At 43.4% G+C, this 22,707-nt stretch overlaps 1 protein-coding gene across 4 annotated transcripts in view; it reads left to right on the forward strand.

Moving 5' to 3' along the window:
• The first annotated feature begins 2,179 nt into the window (after window positions 1-2,179).
• ARHGAP44 (Rho GTPase activating protein 44) overlaps window positions 2,180-22,707 on the forward strand; it is a 201,247-nt gene continuing 180,719 nt past the window's right edge. For 2 of the 4 annotated variants that reach the window (XM_019013328.4, XM_019013329.4), the window contains exon 1: window positions 2,180-2,593. In XM_019013328.4, coding sequence (XP_018868873.3) covers window positions 2,541-2,593 — 53 coding nt within the window. In that variant the 5' untranslated portion in view covers window positions 2,180-2,540. The remainder of the gene's footprint in view (window positions 2,594-22,707) is intronic. The other 2 variants (XM_019013330.4, XM_019013332.4) reach the window with 2 other exon arrangements.

The following is a 22,707-nucleotide window of genomic DNA, read 5'->3' on the forward strand; positions in this document are numbered from 1 at the left end:
AGGACATGAACTCACCCTTTTTTATGGCTGCATGGTATTCCATGGTGAATATGTGCCACATTTTTTTTATCCAGTCTATCATTGATGGGCATTAGGATTGTTTCCAAGTCTTTGCTATTGTGAACAGTGCCACAATAAACATACATGTGCATGTGTCTTTATAGCAGAATGATTTATAATCCTTTGGGTATATACCCAGTAATGGGATTGCTGGGTCAAATGGTATTTCTAGTTCTAGATCCTTGAGGAATTGCCACACTGTTTTCCACAATGGCTGAACTAATTTACACTCCCACCAACAGTGTAAAAGTGAGGAACCAAATTTTGAACTTTAATTAACTTAAATTGCAACAACCACATGTGGCTAGGGGATACTATATTCAACAGTGCAGTTCTGGAAGTTACCAGAGATAGTGTTGCTAAAAGTCATACAGTGACCTTAATGTCTTACTGTTTATACACATAAGAAGCATGTTGTACTTTGCTTTTTTAAAAATCTCAAAATGGAAATAATTTCACTTAATATAGACATCATATTGACATTATAGGTACAACATAGTTGGTTAAAAGCAAATAATGCCTTTGTTTATTCACTGGCTGGAGTTGTCTGACCTAATAAGCAGAGGCTAAATTCACAATTAATTAAAGATTTCGTGTTCATTCAGCCAAGACATGCCTCAAACCATTTTTTGTTCAGCTGGCCAGCAAGATACTTAGAGCCATATTTAGGACATCTTGCAACTATAATCAACATATGCAAAATATCCTATTTCAAAGAAGATCCTTCCTTTATAAGATTAGTAATTCTGTTGTATGAATAGGATTTTTCTCTATTATGCTAAATATAATCATTTTGTAGTAAATGAATACGGCAATGTACCATATGAAAATTTATATGTAATTTGATTATTGGTAATTTAACAAATAGTTCTCTTACTGAAGATCAGGCAGCATATTTCTCTATTTAGGGATGTAGAAACAGAGGTTTGGAGAGGTTAAGCTGTTTTCCTAAGGTTATATAACAGGTATGTGGAATTCTGATGCAGGAACTCCTATCTGTTTAATCCAAAGTGCCTCACACCCAACAATACTGCTTTTACTTGATATATAATGATAAAACCTTGATATATAATGATAAAACCTAACTGCAATCACCAATCTTTTTCTTTTTCTTTCTTTTTTTTTTTTTTTTGAGATGGAGTCTACCTCTGTCACCCAGGCTGGCATGCAATGGCGCGATCTCCACTCACTGCAACCTCCACCTCCCGGGTTCAAGCTATTCTCCTGCCTCAGCCTCCCAAGTAGCCGGGATTACAGGTGCCCGCCACCAAGCCCAGCTAATTTTTGTATTTTTAGCAGAGACAGGGTTTCACTGTGTTGGCCAGGCTGGTCTCGAACTCCTGACCTCATGATCCACCCTCCTTGGCCTCCCAAACTGTTGGGATTACAAGCGTGAGCCACCGCGCTCGGCTCACCTATCTTTTTCTAAGGATAGAGACCAAAGAAGCCACAACCCCTTCCAAGGAGTCAACTGACGCCAATGGGATGCTGTGGTGCAGGACACTTGGGGGGGGGGGCTACAGCTGATGCCCCTTGGTCTCCTGGTGGTGGAAGGGAAATGGGACTAGATACGAGATTGGCATCTAAGCCATACAAAAAAGCTGTCTCAGACAGGTTGGGCCAGTAAGCACAATGTCACTATCTATATTGGCTTCTGGTTACCTAATGGGTTTGGTTTGGTAAAAATTAAGAATCAGACTTCTGGGATGCAAGCTATGCCTGTTCAAAATCTGCTGTCAGCCCCTGTGTTTCAAGCTTAACCTTGAACCTCATCATTAATCAGGTGACCTTAGACCGTTTTATCAGCCACGTATCTGCTAGCATAAATCTCCCTTCTGTGAATTCAGAACACTGATGCCTCACATTCACTAAAAATACAATGAGAGACAGATGCTCACTTTCTTTATTTGCTGTTGTATTCTTGGTCCCACTTTGCCATTTTTAAAACAGGAAAACGTTTCCCTTACTCGAACGCTAAAGTGCAAAGCTGCTGGTGACGCTGCCTTCTCCCACCTCCGCACTCCACTGTCCTTGCAAACTTTGGACACAGGAAAGGTGGGCACGGGGCGCGAAACTACAAGTCCCGGCATGCACGGCGTTCTCCGCACAGGCGCACGGGGACCGCCCGGCCAGCCGGCCAGCCAGCCTGCGGAGACTCCCGGGTCCCCGCGCCGGACTGGGACTGGGAGCAGGCAGCCCGGGCGGAGCGGGCCGGTGCCGAGGACGGCCCCGGGCATTGCTCTGCCCCGGGCATTGCGCGGCGCGCGTGAGAGGGATGCGGCAGGAGGCGGCGCGGCAGGAGGAGTAGGCGGCGGTGCCCTCGGGAGGGAGCTGCGCGCGGGCCAGACGGCTCCCGGAGGCTCCGCAGTGCCGCCGCCGTCGCCCGGGAGGCTCCGCGCGGGAGCCATGTAACCCTGCGGCGGGCTCCGGGCTGCTCCGTCCTTCCCCAGCTCCCGGGCTAGCGCGGCAGCGGGGCCACGATGAAGAAGCAGTTCAATCGCATGCGCCAGCTGGCCAACCAGACGGTGGGCAGGTAGGTCACCCGCGGGCACCGGTGCCGGTGCGCGCCCGCGAGGCTGCATCCGCCGGGGCGCGCAGGTGATGGAGCCCGCCCGGCCTCCAGTCCTCCTTGCTTCAGTCCTTTCCCCTGCACCAGCTCCCTCCAGGCGCCGCTCGCAGGCGCGACCCCTCCTCCCTGAACTTCCCAGACCCCGGAGCTCTTCTCACTCGCCGCCTTCTGCTCCGGGCTCCGGTTGCCAAGCGCAAAGTGTGACGCATCCTTTACCTGCGTCCCCGGCTGCCCCTTCGCTTCGTCCTCCCTGCCTTTCCCCGGGACTCCCTTCTCCCTCTGGCCGCCTATCTTCCTGGAAACAGGTGTTTGTTCTGATTGTGCTGGAGGCAGCCGAACCGCAGTCGGTCTCCGGAGATCTCTTCCCTCCCCTTCCCTGCGCCGAGTTCAGGGCTGCTCCCGGGTCCAGGGAAAGTGCTGGGCCTGGTCGGCCTGCCCCTCCCGCCGTGTTTGTTTTCAGGGACTATGACTGTACGAGATTCTGGATCACTTTCCTGGCCGGGTTTCTTAAGGCGTTTGGTGGGGGGAAAGGGTGAGGGGTGGGAGAGGAAGGAAGGTGCTGGTGGAATGGCGTTGCTGCCTGCTTGATGTTAGGACTGATTTCAGTGGAGGGAGGGAGGCTGCAAAAAGGAGGCCCAAGTCCTCGGGAAGATGAGATAAGCAGAGAATCGCAGCCAGGTAGGGGAGGGGGACAGAGGCCCCACAGTCAGAAGAGTCAGGCCCCGGGAAGCTGCAAGACCCCGCCTGCTGCCATCACGGTGAAAATGGGCTACATCTGGACTCCAGGAGCGGCTCTGCAGGGTGCCAACATCTATTAAGGTTACATAAAAATCCTGGTGGGTCGCTCCCAAGACTAGACATTCTTTGAACACAGGATCGTTAGGTAGAAGGGATTTTTCCTGGAACCCCTACTCCTGGGGAGGGATTTCCGTTGCTGCTGTGGCAAAGGAATTCAGGTGTGCTGTTCTAAAGCAATCAGAAAGCAAAGAATCCAGCCTTGGGTGCAGTTCAAATGCAAGCTCAACACTTCGAGGGCTCTCCACTAGGTTTACCGAGAAACCGAATACCTTTCTTGGGTGGGAAGTGGAGCCTGAACTGGCATCTGGTAGGATGGGGGTGGGGACATCCCTGGGGAATAGGGGACATCTGAACTCCCGTCTAAGCATACTGCCCTAGTTACAGTGGGCATTTGAGGGCAGGGGATGCGGTGGCTTCTTATGCTTCCAGGGACTCCAGATGGTTTCCAAGTAACAATGTCTAAAATTGACTTGGATTCATTTTTCCTTCCCAAACACATGTGCTTTAACATGAGGGGGAATTTATGAATAGCAGAGTCAGATTAGCCCAGATTTCTGGCATGGTATTGCCACAGATATAGCCTCACGTGGACTGCCTTTTGATGTGTTGGATGCCGAGATAGTGTTTCCTGGTGTTCGTTGTTTAGCAGATGACAGTCAAGCCGACCCGTCTTTAATGTCTTGGCTTCTTCATCACCCTGCAGGCGGGCATTGGCCATCACCTCAGACCAGCCAAGTGACCAGGAGGCCCCTGACACTAGACTTGGGTTGCTGGTTTCTCTTGGTCTTGGGGTTTCAGTGCCGTGCTAGAATCTAAATGTTCAGAACATGTTTATGCCTCCTCCCTGGCCTTCCTGAAACACAATTCTTCTTTTTTTCAGGACCTGTTTTTAAATGGGGGAGATTTTTGCGCCATGGCATCATATCTTATTTTTCAGCCTCATCCATGGGGGGAATGCAAAATGGTGAGGGGAGGTTGGATTTCAGAAAAAGTGGTCTTAGGTATTGAGAGCACGTTCTTGGAAGTCCAAGCAGCTGGTTACCAAGAGGTTCTTTCCTCTTCTTTGTTGGGGCTCTGGTGGATGTTGGCCTATGGATGAATTCTGCCTTTCTCCGTTGGTAGCCATTGTGTTGTGCACTGGGCCAGGTGAGGGCCAGCCTGTTATCGCTTTTGATGAAATCCAGAGCAAGCCTTTTAAAGCAAAAACCAGTTCATGTTACCTTGCTGCTGAAAAGCTTCCAGCGACATCTGATTGTGCTTAGCATCTCATATCTTGCCAGGGTTCTACAGGACCATCCTTGGTTGGCCTTTTTTCTGAACTCTTTTTCTCCCCATTCTCATCTCTTCCACTGTCTCCACATTCATGGAGCTCTAGCCGTGTGGCCTTTCTTGCCCCAAACACACTGAGCTCATATCCACCTTGAGGATTTCGTTTTTACTGTTTTCCCATTTTTTTTTTTGTTTTGTTTTTTGCTTGGCTGAGAATGTGCTCCTTCCAAGTAGCTTTTTCTCATCATTTCAGTCTTGGTTCCAAGGCCTTCAAGAGGCCCTTCCTCCCCTATTTACCTCCAGCTCATCATTTTTTCACTTCTGGACAGCAGTCATCACTGATTGAAACGCTTGTATTTTTTATTTTCTTGTCTGTCTGCTTCCAGCAGAATATATTGATTGCTGTTGTATGCCTGTGTAGATAGTGCAATGCCGTTTAGACTACTGACTCTCAATCGATGTTGATTGCCGAGATTAAAACGGTTTACCCCAGGGTCCATGAGGGTCAGCGAGAGGGGCAGCATCTCCTCTATTATTGAGAATGTTTTGGGTCGTGATCCTATGAGTATTGGAGTGAAAGAGCCCGCGGTTGCTTGTTAATTTCTTAAATCAGTGGAAGCACATAGGATTGGAATTTGGACTTTAGGTGTGCAGTTATAAAGCACTTGACTTTTATCCTTATATTTTTCTAAAGTTTTCCTCTTTCCCGGGGAGGACTAAGTGGACTTGAAAGTCCTTCCTCATGGCTCGCCTTCCCTAAGTTGCAGGTTCTGGAGTTCTGAATATAAAACTTAAAGTCATTTTAACAATGTAGGAGTTGCCCTACTTAAACATACTCTGCTGGGTTACTAGTACTTTGTCTCGAAGTGCTCACATCCAAGTCATATTAAGGGCGTCAGCGACTATGAAAAGATTTGATAAAACCCATTGTATTTAACTGAGAAAAGTTTCAGCCCCTCCTTGGTCTGTTTCCTTAGTCTGTACGTGTTCCTTTTGCTTTGAACTTTCCCCTTTCTGTCCCTTCACTTCAATCCGTCCTTTGGGAAGCACTCCCTGGCCACTGTGTGCCTCATGGTTAGGAGCACAGGCTTTCCACTGGGACAGGTTTAGTTTGTTGTTGACTATGGAATCCTGAGCTTAATTCTCTGCACATTGATTTTCTTACTTGCAAAATGGGAGTAGTAAGGATTGCACTGTGGTAATGTGGTAACCACAGTGATAACATAGATAACCTGTGAAAAGTACCTAGCAGTGCTCAGCACTAGGAAATGCTTAATAAATAGTAGCTACAAGTATCTCTGGGCAAATGTTATGACTGTTATTGAATTATATGCACTATGGCATATGTACCTTTATTAGATGTCTACTGTGTGCCAGACACTGCTCTGGTTCAGGGAGTATTGCAGTACAGGGCAAACAAAATTCCTGTTTGCCTGGAACCTGCATTCTAGGCCGGGCGTGGTGGCTCACGCCTGTAGTCCCAGCACTTTGGGAGGCCAAGGAGGGTGGATCACCTGAGGTCAGGAGTTCGAGACCAGCCTGGCCAACATGGCGAAACCCCATCTCTACTAAAAATACAAAAATTAGCTGGGCATGGTGGCGGGCGCCTGTAATCCCAGCTACTGGGGAGTCTGAGGCGGGAGAATCGCTTGAACCCGGGAGGTGGAGGTTGCAGTGAGCCAAGATTGCACCACTGTACTCCAGCCTGGGCGACAGAGTGAGACTCCATCTCACACACACACACACACACACAAAAAAAAAAGGAACCTGCATTCTAAAAGCATGCTATGGTAATAATGGCTCACTTGTGTTATAATTTTTATCTTTTGTCGTTTACTTTCCCCACTAGACTTTAAACTCTTTGGAGGCAGGGACAGCTGCCCTAACGCGGCCCTGTATAGAAGGTCCTCTGTCATTCTTTGGCAATGGAATGAGTTAGTGAACAAAAGATCCATGCGCTATAGATAGGGGAGTCTTTTGAAGTAGTTCAAAGATGGGGAAAGCTCCTGATACCATGTTTCTTTAACGTTGTGATGGTGGTCAGAGGAGAGAGGAACAGCTGCACTGCTGGGCATTGGAAGGGCAGAGCAAGATTTATGGGAGAATTTGGTTCTTGCCTGATTGATGGCAGCATTTTTCTTTTTACCTTCAAGAGACTCTAGCAGTTGCTGGAGTGAGAAGCATACCGAAAGGCATAGAGTATTTTTCTTGGAAGTGACATTTGCTTGGTGTTGGGTGGAGCAAAGCCCTGAGCTAAAATTTGGCACCCACGAGACCCACTAAGAGAAAGCAAATGGAAGAAGTAATGGCACCTTGATTTGGTGGGGAGGATGTTTTTTTTCCAGTCTGCACAGTGGGTTCACAGCGGCCCCATCCTCAGAGGGCTGTCATGAGGTTGGAGGGAGCCTGGTCCACTGAAGTCCTCAACAAATGGTTGAGGTGGTTCGTTGTCACTGAACACCCATTCAAGTCTTCCAAAAATAATGTTGGCCTCCTAAGTAGAAAAGGATTCTTAGAAACGATTTCAACAGCTACTGCCCAGTGATGGTCCAAGTGGGGCTTGTCCTCTTGTTTAAAATGAGTGATGTTCAAAGTGTCTGGGAGTAGGTGAGGAACTGTGGGTGTGCGGGAAGGAGAAGGCTGGTTGGGTCGAGTTGAATTGTGTGGATTTAGAGGCTATGAGTTGGGGAGTGAAGACAAAGTTTTGTCTCTGGAGCCCTGTTTTCCATTCCTTGACTGCTTTGCGTACATTGCAAAGCAGGCTTGGTTTCTGGTGCACAGCTTTGCAGGTATCATTGCTGCTGTGCAGCTCTTGGAATTCAGCTGCAGAGGCCTAGACATTAGCCAGTGGTGGGGAGCCTGGGAACTGGAGGCTGAGGCTGCAGCAGCCTCTAGGAGCACTGGTGCTGCAGACATTTTTGTCTGGGCCAAAGCTGCCAAAGTCAGTGAGGATCTTTTCCTTGAAGGTATCTCTGAGACATTGCCCTGCCTTGTAGTAGGCCTTCCATGACCCAATCAATAGGATATTAGAGGAAAATCAGAACCAATTCCAAATTTGGCTTTGGACTGCTTTGTTCCTTCCCTTCTATTTCCCTTACTGTGAGTTAGACCTGCCAGACCAACACAGGCCCTGCCATGGGCTTCCTGTTAGCCCAGCAGGGCTGGGCGGACCCAAACTCGTCCCCCAAAGAGCGCTGTGCACATTGAATGGGTCTCAGAGCAAAGTTTTTCGTTAGAGTTTTATGGAAGCCCAGGCCTTACTGCCTGTTCTGCTGTATATATGTGAGAGATAACAGAGTGTACTAACCCACCGATTACTGGGTTAGCAAATCTGGAGAGAATATTCTTTGCTCTTATCTTCTAAGATCCTTACTGTGTGGGTCTGCTGGGTTTCACCTTCTGCTGAGCTGCTGTCAGCAGTCAGCCTGAAGCTGTCTAGATTTCCTGCAGAATTCTGTTATCCCAGACCTGCAAGTCATCGTGAGGAAGCCATGCTCTTAAATAGCAATTAATCATTTTCCTTCCCATTTCGTCTCCATCAAAGTAATTTATCAATGATTTTTTTTTTTAATGATGGGCAATAAGGACCATTTTTTTTTTTTTCTCTAGAGAAAGTGGATCAGTAGCCATATGAATATACTGGTAATTTATGGTCATTCCTTTTAGAGGGGATTAGTGAGTATCCCTTTTATTAATAATCAAAAGCAGATTATTTCAAATGCTATTTGATAAAGACAGCAAATAATAAAATTATGCTTCAGCTCTGTGTGGATGTAGTTGTAGGTCAGGCAGGAGGTTGGGGGGAGAGTCAGAGAGTCAGGCCTCTTCCCTCGGGCGTGGGGCATCCAATTGAGCTGGCACCTGGAACTCCACCGCCTTTGGGAAGCTTGTGGCTGTCTAGCAATTTCAAACTCTTCTTTCTGTCCAGGAAGCAGATGTTTTGCTTTCATTTTCCAACTTTAGAGCTTATTTTTAGAATAAATGTTTATTTTCCCACAGAATTCAATTTACTTTTTTTAACCTTCATTTTGGTTATATAAGTAATATTTGTTTATGGTAGAAAAATCATAAACTTATGGATGGGCTAAAAGGAAAAAAAAATCACCTATAATCTCATTACCCAGAGACCATAGTTAATATTTTGGATACAGTCTTTCAGTTTTTGAGAAGTCTATCTATCTATCTATCTATCTATCTATCTATCTATCTATCTATCTATCTATTCTTTAAAAAGAGTACAGACCATACTCTTTATACTGTTTTGTAACCTGTTTTTTTTCCCTTCATATTACATCTTGGATATGATCCCATGTCAATAACTGTTAATCCCCAGCATAATTTTTCAAGGCTATACAGTATTCCACTGTAGTTAACTCATTTTCTTTTGCTACTCACTTAGCAAATATTTCTCATGAATTTAGCTTCTTAGGATGAAGTCTTAGAAATGTAATTGCTGGGTCAAAGAATATGTGAATTTTTAAGACTTTGAATGTGTATATTATACACACATACATACACACTACTTTCACTGCAGCCTTGAACTTCTGTGCTCAAGCGATCCTCCATCCTCTGTCTCTCTAAGTGCTGGGATTACAGGTGTGCAACACCATACCTGACCCCACCTCTTTTATTTTCTAGTGAGGCTGAACTTTTTTTTGTTTTTTTTTTTTTGAGATGGAGTCTCACTCTGTCACCCAGCCTGGAGTGCAGTGGCATGATCTCGGCTCACTACAAGCTCTGCCTCCCGGATTCATGCCATTCTCCTGCCTCAGCCTCCCAAGTAGCTGGGACTACAGGCACCTGCCATCACACCTGGCTAATTTTTTTTTTTTTTTGAATTTTTAGTGGAGACAGGGTTTCACCGTGTTAGCCAGGATGGTCTCGATCTCCTGACCTCGTGATCTGCCCGCCTCAGCCTCCCAAAGTGCTGGGATTACAGGTGTAAGCCACTGCGCCTGGCCTTGAGGCTGAACATTTTTAAAGTTCTCTTGACATTAGTTGCCTTTTCTAAATTGCCTGCATTTGTCTTTGCCCCATTTTTCTAAAGTCATGTTCACAATTGTTTTCTTATTGATGTTAAGGTAATTTTTAATATATTAAGCATATGTATGCTTTGTCATATGCCACACACATCTCCCTAGAGGTTTTAAAAATTTTTGTTGTATGTCTCTTTTTTCTTTTGGCCGTGTATAAATTTAACATTTTGTGATCTTAAGTCTATCTATTTGTGGTTTGTTCTTCAGTGTTATGTTTGGGGATACTTTGCCCACATGCAGATTATATAAATATGCATACATTTTTATTACTATTTATAATAATTTCATTTTACCTTCAGATCGCTAATGTGTCAGTCATTGATGTTGATGTATGTCATGGCTTAGGTATAATACTTACGCTTTTTAAAATTGATTACCCTGCTATTGATTAGTGTAATTCATACCCACCATATTGAAGTATCATCATCATTGTGTACTAAAAAATTTCATCTACTTTTATCTTTTTCTATGATTTCTAGTTTGTTTTTTATTGTCTGTTGGTTCTGGCAGGAATTTAAGACGGGCTCAGCTACCCAGATAAGCAGTGGTGGGTTAATCCTTATCATGAGACCCCGTCCATTGGGTGGGAGTGGAGTCAGGCTGAACTTCTCAGCTCAGCTTCAACCCGGGCCATTCCTGGGTCTTTAGAGCACAACAACAGCCTTTGCCTAAGGATCATGCTGTGTCTTAACCACAGTTAACCTCCAAATTGCTCCATTATGAAAGAAAGTTGATCAGTTTTCTTGACTGTGCTCATTTGTTTATTGTCTCTCAGTATTACTTTTTAGAAGTGTATATTAAGATGGAAAAAAATGGGCATTTTTATAATATTGAGTATAATGAGAATTCTTCTCATCTGGGAATGGGGGCATTTTTACAATATTGAGTATAATGAGAATTCTTCTCATCTGGGAATAGGGCATGTTTATTCCAATCTATTTATAATCCTATAAAGTAGTTTTTGTCCATTTTGCTCCTATACAGTTTTGCTTTTACTTATAGGTAATTTGTCAGTGTTGTTACTGTAGCTTCAGTAATTTGAATCTTTTATTAAATTATATATTTTTTCTTACTCTTTGTTGCTGGAATGTAGCGAAGTTGTTGATTTTTATGTAATTATCTTAACAGCCGCCTTCATGAACTATCTCATTATTTTTAAATACTTTTTTTTTAAAAAATTGAGTCTGTGGGATTTTCCAGGGAGAAGATTAGGTCTTCTGCAAATAATAATTTTGTATTTTCCTCTCCGGTGGTTTATACTTGTTTTATTTTCTCACCTAATTGCATTGTCTAGGACTTATAGAACAATGTTAAAATATCATGGCAATATGTGGGCATTCATGTCTTATTGACCTCAATTAAAATGCATGATGATTGGTTTGAGATATTTTGTTTTTTAATTATGTTACATATTGCATAATTTTATTTTACTTTGAGGTTTTCTTTGACATCAAAGTTAAATTTGATTTATCATGGCATTTGCAGATAATCACAATGTGTTTTTTTCTTTGATTTTGACATCACTCAATAATTTATTCCATATATATTTATTGGACACTTTTATGTTCCAGGCATCATTGATACATCAATGATAGAGTCAGTACCCATGAGGAGCTTGTGTTTTGGATGTTTGGACCTCAATAGATTTTCTAATATTGAGCTCTCCTTGCCTTCCTGCAGTTAATCTTGACTATGGTGTGTTCATATTTTTCGATACTGCTTGATTTAATTTGTTATTTAGGATGTTGGCATTCAACATTCATAAATGGAAGCATTTGAGTTTTTTCCCCCATATCTGTCATGTTTTGTTAATTGTGTAAAATGAGTTGTTCAGTGTTCTTTTTGTTCCTATAGAATGGTAAGATGGAGAAGTACTCATTCTTTGAAGATAAAAACAACTTTCCAAGGGTGTTTTCTGGATGTAGTTCTTTGACAGTTTTCCAGATTTCTTGAATGGTTATTGGACTATTCATGTTGTCTATCTTTTCTTGAGTCAGTTTGAATAACATATTTGATAGAAAAGCATTCATTATACTATGATTTTAAAATTTAATAGAAAGTTTTTGAGTGTATCATTGTATTTCTATTGTCATTCCTAATTTACAATTCTGTTTTTCCCTTTGACAAGTTTTGCCCCAGAGGAAGTCTCTCCCTACCCCAGTCAGTAATTAGATTTAAGCTATTTTCATTTGGATTTCTTTCTCATTAGCTTTTGATCAGCACATATGTTTTCTAGTAAATTCTGCTTTTCTCAGATTCTTTCCTCCTGATTTCCCTGGGTTTACTTTGTTCTTTTCCTGGTCTTTAGTCTTCCATGTTGTGTTAGGATAGGTTAAGCTCTGCTGTGATAACACATGAGCTCTGGAATTTCAGGGGCTTAACATAGCAAAAGCTTCCTTTAAGCTCATGTGAATGTGATGTGAGTCAGGAGGACTCCCATGGACAGCTCTCCTCCGTGTGTGATTCTGGAACCTAGTCTATCCATCTTCCCCTCCACCTCAAAATCTCAGTATGTGGTTTTCAGTCAGTGCTAAAGGTAAAAAGAGAAAATAGAAGTGGTATACTGGCTCTTAGATGCCTGGGCCTGGAATTCACAAACGTCACTTATGTTCACTTTTCATGGGCCAGTACTAGTTCCCTGGATATGACTGGAGACAGGGAGCCTCCACCCCTGTTGAATCTCCAGCAGTCTTCTTTCTCTCCGCTTCCACTGCTCATGACTGTCTTTTGAATCTACAGTCCTCTCTGCCCCGCCCTACCCTCCGACGTTCAGGTATGCTCACTGCAAACTCTGCCTCCCGGGTTCAAGTGATTCTTCTGCCTCGGCCTCCTGAGTAGCTGTGATTACAGGCAGCTGCCACCACACCAGGCTAATTTTTGTAGTTTTAGTAAAGACAGAGTTCACCATGTTGGCCAGGCTGGTCTTGAACTCCTGACCTCAGGAGATCCATCTGCCTTGGCCTCCCAAAGTGCTAGGATTACAGATGTGAGCCACCGTGCCCGGCCAGAGAAAATTAATTTTTTGTTTTGAGCCCTTTCTACAATAGGGAGAGGAATAATGAAGAGAACAGAAACTATCCTACTGTACTGGAATGGCACCTACTTTATGGGGTTATTGTCAAGGTTAAGTAAGATAATAAATATAATATCCTTAGAATAACCCCTGGTTGTAATAAGCACTCAATAAATGACAGTTATTACCAATATTCCTTGCTGTGCTGAAAGTGTGTTTGACATGAAGCATTTATTTTGTTATTTATATTCCTCAGTACCTGAAAATTACAACTTGAAATTGATACCCATTTGTCTTCTTTTCCCAAATCAAGCCCAGTTTTTCTGTATTTAGCCAAGAGCATGCCTGAAGGCAGTACCTTGAGGTATCAGTAATTGTAATGGCTTCACTCATTGAATCCCCATTGTGACTAATAGTTATTGTATCACTCAATTTAAGTCTAGGTTAAGCAGCTGTAACAAAAGCCCCAAGTCTCAGCTGCTTACAGCACTGGCCAGTGGAGGGTTAGAGGCAGGTCTTCTGAGACCCAGGCTGCAGTGGGCTCGGTTCCACACATGGTGCAGTGATGGCAGAGGCAGTAAATGAGGATGTGAGAAGTTATATCCTGGCTCTGAATATTCTGGAAGTGACGCGTGCCACTTCTACTCGCGTGCCACTTCTACTCTCAAAGTAGAAGGCAATCCTGATACCGGCCAAAAGTAATAGAGCCACAGAAGCCACATCTGTATCATCTGTTGTCAGGAACTAGGCTATGTAGTTTATAAGCATTATTTTAATTCACTCATTGCAACATCTCTGTGAATGGGGCTATTTACAGCCCCATTTCACAGATGGGGAAATAGAGGCTAAAAGCGGCAGAGCCAGATTTGAACCAGGGCCTAAGTAGGTCAATCGTAGGCAAATGCCTCTCCTGCTTCTCTCTCCCTAATCTTGTTATTTCTGCTGCCTCAGAGTCCCTCAAAGTTACTTCAGTTTAGGTGGTTTTAGAAATGCTAATTAACTGCTCCTGACTTGAATAAAAATAAAAATGTCACGTTCATTTAAGATAATTGAGTGTCTTGTATGTACCCTTAACCACAAGGAGCATAAAGTGAAATTTCTGCCAATAGAAGATTCTTTCACTTTGTTTTTTTATTGCAATTTCAGCAGAAAAGGTAAGAGAAAGTTCTTTGTAGCTGTATGCTGAGAGACAGCAGTTTATCTGCAAAAGCCTCTACAGACTTCTATGTAACACATTAACCAAACAAGGACCTGAAAACATACAGTCTGAGAAAGGAATATGAAAAGTGGACAGAGCTTTTAGCACTAGGAATCTCATGCACACTGTTGCCTTTGCAGATGTATGTGCACACTGGCTTGGTTTTCCTAGATGCTGTTTAAGTGTGTCCTCTGATGGACACTTGTGCAGTACGGCACAGACCTTCCTGTTTTATCCTCCCAACAACTCTTAAGAGTAGGTTCTGGTGTCTCCCCCATTTTCTACACAAGTCTCAGAGCAGGTGAGTGCCTTGTTGCTGCTGGTTGCATAGCTGGTGAGGGAAGTGGTTTGAGATTTGCTTCCAGAAATGCTGGCTCTGACATTGATATTTTTCATCACTGTACTTTAATGACTCTGCAGTAGGGAAAGAAGCATAAAAAATGAAATGTCTAATATTAATGGAATGATTAAGTAAATTCTGGTACATTTGCACAATTGTAACTATTAGTGTTTTTATGACATTCAAAAAATATCTAAGGGCCGAGAGACATGTTTATGATAGGGAACAGGATATATGAGTGCATACAGGGTTAAGATTGTACAGTATTTTAAAAAATGCATAGAAAAGTCTGGAAGGAAATCAGGAAAGACTGGAAGATTAAGCATAAAATGTTATCTCTGGGCAGGATTATGAGTGATTTGATTTCTGCTGCTTATGCTTTTTTTTTAACTTCCAAATTTCTTAAAATAAACGTGTATTTTATTGAAGAGAGAGAGAAAAAAAAAGCTTCCAGGGCTCAAAGTAGACAACTGTAGTCAGAATTTCTTAGAATGGTATTTTATTTTAACTTTGGGGCCCTAAAAAGTCTAAGTACAAATATGTTTCCAGTTGCCTTGACTCCTGGTTTTAAATGTGAGAAATCTCTTATCTTTAATGTTCTGGAAGGGACGTGATGTCAGATCTCATTTTCTAGGATAAAATAGTCTGCCATTGGAAAATGATATGCTAATAGCCTTTTAGGCGATTGCTACTAATTTTAAAGACATAACATTTTGAGACTTGGTCTGTATGACACATAGCTGAAATTTGCTGGTTCCCCCATAATCAGTTAGGGTTCTCTGGGTGCAGCAGCAGAAATAGACTCTAGCTAATTTTAGCAAAAAAGGAGTTTTGGGAAGGGTGGGGATGGTTGAAAAATCAAAGGGAAGAGCTGGACATTGTGGCCTGGGAGTGACCACAGAGTGTCCCTGCTGCAGGGCAAAGGACAGCCTCGTCAGAGGCCACTGGTAAAGGGGTTGCATCAAAATTCTTTTCTGTCATTGGGTCACTCAGGTGATTCACATATGACAGTCTAGTTCGTTAAGTCTGATCTTCACTTGGAAACAGTGGGAGAATAGGAATTCTTTTGATTGACAGTCTACAATGACAGCAGTGAGGAGAGGCAGAGTGCAAAAGGAAAATCAGACTCTTGGCCCGAGGACAGGGAAGGGATGATGCTGTTTAACATACCCAGTTGTTGACCAGGCTCTTTAATCAGTGACATCAAAGACCCCACCTTGATCAATTTGCCAGGGTTCTCCGTACTGATTTAGTGTGTTTCCTGGCATTCAAAGTAGTCCATTCTTTTTTATTTCTTTCTTTCTTTTTTTTTTTTTTTTGATACGAAGTCTCCCTCTGTCGCCCAGGCTGGAGTGCAGTGGCATGAGCTCGGTCCACTGCAACCTCCGCCTCCCGGGTTCAAGTGATTCTTGTGCCTTAGCATCCTAAATAGTTGGGACTACTGGCATGTACCACCATACCTGGCTAATTTATATATATATATATATATATATATATATATATATATTTTTTTTTTTTTTTTTTTTTTTTTTTTGAGGCAGAGTCTAGCTCTGTCACCCAGGCTGAAGTGCAGTGGCGCGATCTCGGCTCACTGCAACCTCTGCCTCCTGGGTTCAAGCAATTCTCCTGCCTCAGCCTCCCGAGTAGCTGGGATTACAGGCGCCCACCACCAGGCGCCTGTATTTTTGTATTTTTAGTAGAGACAGGATTTCACTGTGTTGGCCAGGCTGGTCTCGAACTCCTGACCTCAGGTGATCCACCCGCCTCGGCCTCCCAAAGTGCTGGGATTACAAGCGTGAGCTACCGCACCCAGCCAATTTTTGTATTTTTACTAGAGATGGGGTTTCACTATGTTGGCCAGACTGGTCTTGAACTCTTGACCTCAAGCGATCTGCCCGCCTCTGCCTCCCTAAATGCTGGAATTGCAGGCGTGAGCCACCATGCCTAGCCCCAGAGAAGTCCATTTTTATCTCTTACCTATCCAGCTGGCTTCTATGAATCCATCCCTGAATTATATTTTATCTGTTTCTCCTTTTTAATTTATTTAAATTTGATTTAAGAGACAGTGTCTTACTCTGTTGCCCAGGCTGGAGTGCAATGGCGTGGGTCATAGCTCACTGTATGCTCAACTTCCTGGGCTCAAATGATCCACCCATCTAGGCCTCTTGCTTTTTAAATTTCTGTATCTTAATTATAGTCTGCTTCTCTAGCCTCGACTTTTGCAGGGACTCCTTTCTTTGTATTCTTGCCCTTAGTCTCTTCTTCCTCTGACTTCCCGCAACACAGCCCAGACCATACTTTTGAATACATGGACTGAAGAATGTAATTTTCCTTTTTTTCAAGTTTTGTTCTGTGGGGAAAAAAAATCCTAGCACTGTTGGAAATACTGCATACTATAAATTTATCTTAGAAATTTACAATCTATATTTGTATTTATGGCTCTAAGAAGTTCTGCAGTTAAGAAAACTCGTGATCATTTGTATCTCTTGGATTGCTTTCGGTTATAATAACAGATGTCATAATTCAGAGTGGCTTAAACAATAAGGGAACTTTTATTCCAGGATGATAGGGCATCCAAAGGTAGGAAGAGTCCAGGTGTCTTGTGATTAAGTCACTTGCTGTCTTTCTCTCCATTTTTCTTCGCTTTGCCCTCATCTGTGTCTTGGCTTGTTTCCCTGTCAAAATACAGGTGTTTGCAGCAATTAGGGTGATTTGCTTCCACGTTCACAAACCAAAGAGGAGACAAAGAAGCAGCCCAAGTGGTCCTGATCATGGAATAAGAGCGCTTTCCTCTAGTCTAGGCCAATTTATTTCACACGTTTACTATTGACCATTAACACATGCTGGAGGGAGGGGTTGCAGAGGGCTGATGGTGCCCATGCTTCTGTCTTTGAAGCCAGAAAGTAGGATTATGATGACTGGCTTAGATCCATCAAGACCCCATCTGGAGCTGGACGTGGGGATAGCCTCGCCTAAGTCAGGAGACCTTCATGGCGAAGGGATGGGTACCTGGGCAAATCAGAGTTTTCATGGGAAGGAAGGAGGAGGAAAGTATTCAAGTAAACAGCCAACACTATCCACTGTGACTTGGTTTAAGCCAACATTTTGAGTGTGAATACTGTTTTTCATGGGATACCCATTCTTCAAACTAGAGTTTGTGGGATGTGTCATGGAGATTGTTCTTCAATGAAGTTCAAGTATTCCCCTTTAGCATTCAACACTTTGACCTTTGATTAAGCCATTGCCTCTCCTTTCCGTTTATCAAAACTGTTCTTTCAGATTCAAGAGTGCTGGTTCACACTGAGGTATAAAACTTGGTGTATTGTATTCTAGTTATACTTCTGCACACATCTGTCTCTGGTACTAATCTATAAATCCATAGCACAGTGTCTGGAATGTAGACATAGAATAGACTCAAGAACTGTTTGTCAAATTCATTCCTAGAGTGCAATTCAGACATCCCCCCTTCCTAGCTTCCTCCATCATTCTTGAATGGGAATCTGGTGTCCACTGTATCGGCTATGTTCTAAGTTCTCTGCTAGAAGTATGAGGGTGGTTAGAAAGCAATTAAATATGCCACTAAAATAGAGGTGGTATCTTTGATGGTAGATGAGGTGTTCATGGCATGATGAGAATATAATTGAGTTTGGCTGTAGTGGGGGGGTTGGAAGAGGATCCTAGAACTGAGACCTGAAGGGGGAAGCATTGTTTCTTTCTTGGTGCTTCCACAGCACTCTGCTCATTTTCTTACACCACTTATTTTTTCCTGCCTTGATTTTTAGTTGCTGTTGGTTCTGTTTTCCTTACTCTACTAGAAGCTGTGTGTCTTCTGTGTGCAGGGATTGGGGTTTCTTCATCTCTGTGTCCTGACTGGTGTCCACAGTGCTTTGCAGATAGCATAAGCAGGTCTTTATCAAGAGCGTGAAGAAGACACTGTATGTGCTCCTCTAAAAAGTGTCAAAGATAGATATTTTTATGGCCCCTAAATTGAGTTTTTTCCATGCTAAATATGTGTCTGTTGGCTTATATTCATGCCTTCATAATCTCCAAGATTTTTCTGTACTAACAAGAATCTGACTTTGGCGTTAGAATTATTAGTAGTTCCTAGTGTATTGTCTTTATCTCCAAAGCATTCTCAAGCCATACCTATGAATTGCATAGTCATATATGCTAAGAGGAGTATGTAAGACATGGCAGCTTATTGAGTACAGATGGTCCTTCGTTAAACAGATATTTACCGACCACTTAACTGGCACAGCTTGGGTCTCTGCAAAGCGGATACTGAGAATAGCATGCAGCATGTTTACTAGGGAGTGCTCTTAGCATCAGTACCTGTGGAAGGGAGTGAAAGGAAGCAGGACTAGGCAGAGGGAGTTGAGCTGTGATGCAGTCTCCACAAAGGCTTCAGCTGGTTCCATGTTAGGGGTGAGTTCAGAGTTATTCTGAGTTGGGAAGAAGGGAACTGAGCCTTTTCACCTCTTCATTGATTAGCCATTGCAGGTGGGCTTCCCTTGAAAGGTGGTGTGACCTTCAGCAGAGGCAGTGGCAAAGGACAGATGACCAAGGGTGGCCATCTGACAGCATTTCTACCTAGCAGAGGGGGTATAAGTCCTTTATTCCTGAAGGGGAATCTGGCGTACACTATATCTGCTGTGTTCTAAGTCCTCTGCTAGAAGTATAAGGGTGGTTAGAAAGCAATTATATACGCCTTTACAATTGAAGTGGTATCTTTGATGGTAAATGAGGTGCTCATGGCATGATGAGAAAATAGTTGAGTTTGGTTGTAGTGGGGGCTTGGAAGAAAGTCCTAGAACTGAGACCTGAAGGGGAAAGCATGTTAGCAGGCTAAGGAAAGTGGGAATGGCAGGTGTGATTGCCAAGGGATATAGAGTATGTCTCTTTTAAGAAAGTAAAATAAATTCTTCATGTTGGGAATATCATTGGTAGTTGGGGTGAGGCTTGCAAATAGGATGACCATCTAATGTATTATACAAACTGGGGCCATTTCTGAGAGTGATTATGTAATTAATAATGCTGGGGACAGCAAGTGAAAACCTGGGTGAATTGTATGGTCACCCTACTTATAAGACATGGTTGTGCAGATTTGGATTCCATCTGAGAACCAATGGTAAATTACTGAGTGGCCACTTGACGTCTCCCCATAGTTTTTGGTTATGGGCATGGATTCTGATGTCAGATTCCCATAGGTGCATGTTTTGGCTCTATCACTTGCTAGTTGTAAAACCATGGACAAGCCCATTTAGGTTTTGTCAGCCTCAATTTTCTTATCTGCAAAATGCAGATAGCAATAAATCTATCTTATGTTCAAAGATAAACTTAGACACATTTAAATTTTCATGACTTTATTTGAGCATTTAGGGATTCATGAATTGGGCAGCACCAGACCACCAGTGGTTCAGGGCTCTGTTGATAGGGGGTAAGAGGGAAACTTTTATAAGGTGTCGTGGAAGCAAAACAAAAAATATTTGATTGATTGAAGTGGAAAGTCTGGTTAGAGGTAAGTTTCTGTTTCTTGCTTGGTAAAGTAGTCTCTAGTTAGAGATTAGTTGGTGGTTTCAGATTGGTTGAGCTTAAGTTTCATTTTGCAGCTTATATTGGGTTGAGTTTCAGTTTGCTTACATAGGAACCCAAGGCACAGGAACCATGTCATCTCAGCCTAATGGCCTCCTAATTAATTTTATTGACACTTATGTGCATTAATACACATAAAGTGGAATTGAAGCATTGAATCGGAGCAGTGCTGAGCAGAGAGGAGGGCTGAGGAATAGTTCCTGGGACAGAGTAAGTCCTCAGTGACTGTGAATTGCCATTGTTATTATTTTAAATGGGAATAGCAAGGTCAGGCTTGGGTTTTAAGGTGATCAGCCAGCATCCAGAGGGGAGAACCAGATGTAGAGGATGTATTTGTCTGTTCTTACACTGTTACTAAACACACACCCAAGACTGGATAATTTATAAAGGAAAGAGGTTTAATTGACTCACAGTTCCACATGGCTGGGGAGGCCTCACAATCATGGCGGAAGGCAAAGGAGAAGCAAAGGCATGTCTTACATGGTGGCAGGCAAGGGAGTGCGTATAGGGGAATTCCTCTTTATAAAACTATCAGATCTTGTGAGACTTAGTCACTATTGCAAGCACAGCATGGGAAAGACCTACCCCCATAATTCAGTTACCTGCTACACTGGGTCCCTCTTGCAACATGTGAGAATTATGGGAGCTACAATTCAAGATGAGATTTGGGTGGGGACACAGCCAAGCCATATTATTCCACCCCTGACCCCTCCCAAATCTCATGTCCTCACATTTCAAAACCAACCATGCCTTCCCAACAGTCCCCCAAAGTCTTAACTCATTTCAGCATTAACTCAGAAGTCCACAGTCTAAAGTCTCATCTGAGACAAGGCAAGTCTCTTCTGCCTATGAGCCTGTAAAACCAAAATCAAGTTAGTTACTTCCCAGATACAATGGTTACAATGTGGGTACAGGCATTGGGTAAATATACCCATTCCAAATGGGAGAAATTGACCAAGACAAAAAGGCTACAGGCCTCATGCAAGTCTGAAATCCAGTAGGGCAGTTATTAAACCTTAAAGTTCCAAAATGATTTCCTTTGACTCCATGTCTCACATTCAGGGCACACTGATGCAACAGGTGGGCTCCCACAACCTGGGGCAGCTCCGCCCTTGTGGATTTGCAGGCTACAGCCCCACTTCTGGCTGCTTTCATGGGCTAGCATTGAGTGCAGCTTTTCCAGACACATGGTACAAGCGGTCAGTGGATCTTCCATTCTGGGTTCTGGATGACGGTGGCCCTCTTCTCACAGATCCACTAGACAGTGCCCCAGTGGGCACTCGGTGTGGGGCTCGAACCCCACATTTCCCTTCCATACTGCCCTAGCAGAGGTTCTCTGTGAATGCCCTGTCACTGCAGCAGACTTCTGCCTGGACATCCAGACATTTCCATACATCCTCTGAAATCTAGGAGGAGGTTTTCAAACGTCAGTTCTTGACTTCTGTGCACCCACGGGCTCAATACCATGTGGAGGCTGCCAAGGCATAGGGCTTGCATCCTCTGAAGCCACAGCCCGAGCTGTACATTGGTCTCTTTTAGCCATGGCTGGGATGCAGGGAACCAAGTCCTGAGACTGCGCAAAGGAGTACGAACCTGAGTCTGGCTCACAAAATCATTTTTTCCTCCTAGGCTTCCATGCCCATGATAGGAGGGACTGCCATGAAGACCTCTGATATGCCCTGGGGACATTTTCTCCATTGTCTTGGTGATTAAGATTTGGCTCCTCGTTACTTATGCTAATTTCTGCAGGCGGCTTGAATTTCTCCTCAGAAAATGTGTTTTTCTTTTCTCTTGCATCATGAGGCTGCAAATTTTCTGAACTTTTATGCTCTGCTTCTCTTTTAAACGTTTCAATTCCAAACCATGTCTTTGTGAATACATAAAACTGAATGCTTTTAAGAGCACCCAGGTTACCTCTTGAATGCTTTGCTGCTTAGAAATTTATTCTGTCAGATGCACTAAATCATCTCTATCAAGTTCAAAGTTTCACAGATCTCTAGGGCAGGGGCAAAATGCTATGAGTCTCTTTGCTAAAACACAGCAAGAGTCACCTTTATTCCAGTTCCCAACAAGTTCTTCATCTCCATCTGAGATGAACAGCATTTGGTCAAAGCCATTCAACAAGTCTCTAGGAAGTTCCAAACTTTCCCACATCTTTCTGTCCTCTTCTGAGTCCTCCAGACTGTTCCAGCTCTGCCTGTTACCCAGTTCCAAAGTCACTTCCACATTTTCAGGTATCTTTACAGCAGAGCCCCACTCCCGGTACCAATTTACTGTATTAATCTGTTCTCACACTGCTAATAAAGACATACCCAAAGGAAAGAGGTTTAATTGACTCACAGTTCCACATGACTGGGGAGGCCTCACAATCATTGTGGAAGGTAAAGGAGAAGTAAAAGCGTGTCTTACATGGCCGCAGACAAGAGAGCTTGTGCAGGGAACTCCCCTTTATAAAATGATTTCTTCAGACCTCATGAAACTTATTCACTATGACAAGAACAACATGGGAAAGACCCGCCCCATGATTCAATTACCTCCCATCAGGTTTCTCCCATGACACTTGGGAATTATGGGAGCTACAATTCAAGATGAGATTTGGGTGGGAACACAGCCAAACCATATCAGGGGAGAAGACTGGTGCCAGAGTGACTAGGTAGGATGTGATACACTCAACCAGGAGACTAGTTACGCAGTCAAAGTGAGATAATGGTCATCTAGATCAGATTTGTGGCCATGAGGAAAGGAACCATGGAAGGGTTTCAGAGATAAAGGCCATGGTGGAACTTGCGGGAGCAGTGGGAGATAAAGCTGCTGCTGGGGTTGGTGCTTGGG

This window comes from Gorilla gorilla, chromosome 19 (genome assembly GCF_029281585.2).
Source record: "Gorilla gorilla gorilla isolate KB3781 chromosome 19, NHGRI_mGorGor1-v2.1_pri, whole genome shotgun sequence".
Classification (NCBI taxonomy): Eukaryota; Metazoa; Chordata; class Mammalia; order Primates; family Hominidae; genus Gorilla; species Gorilla gorilla.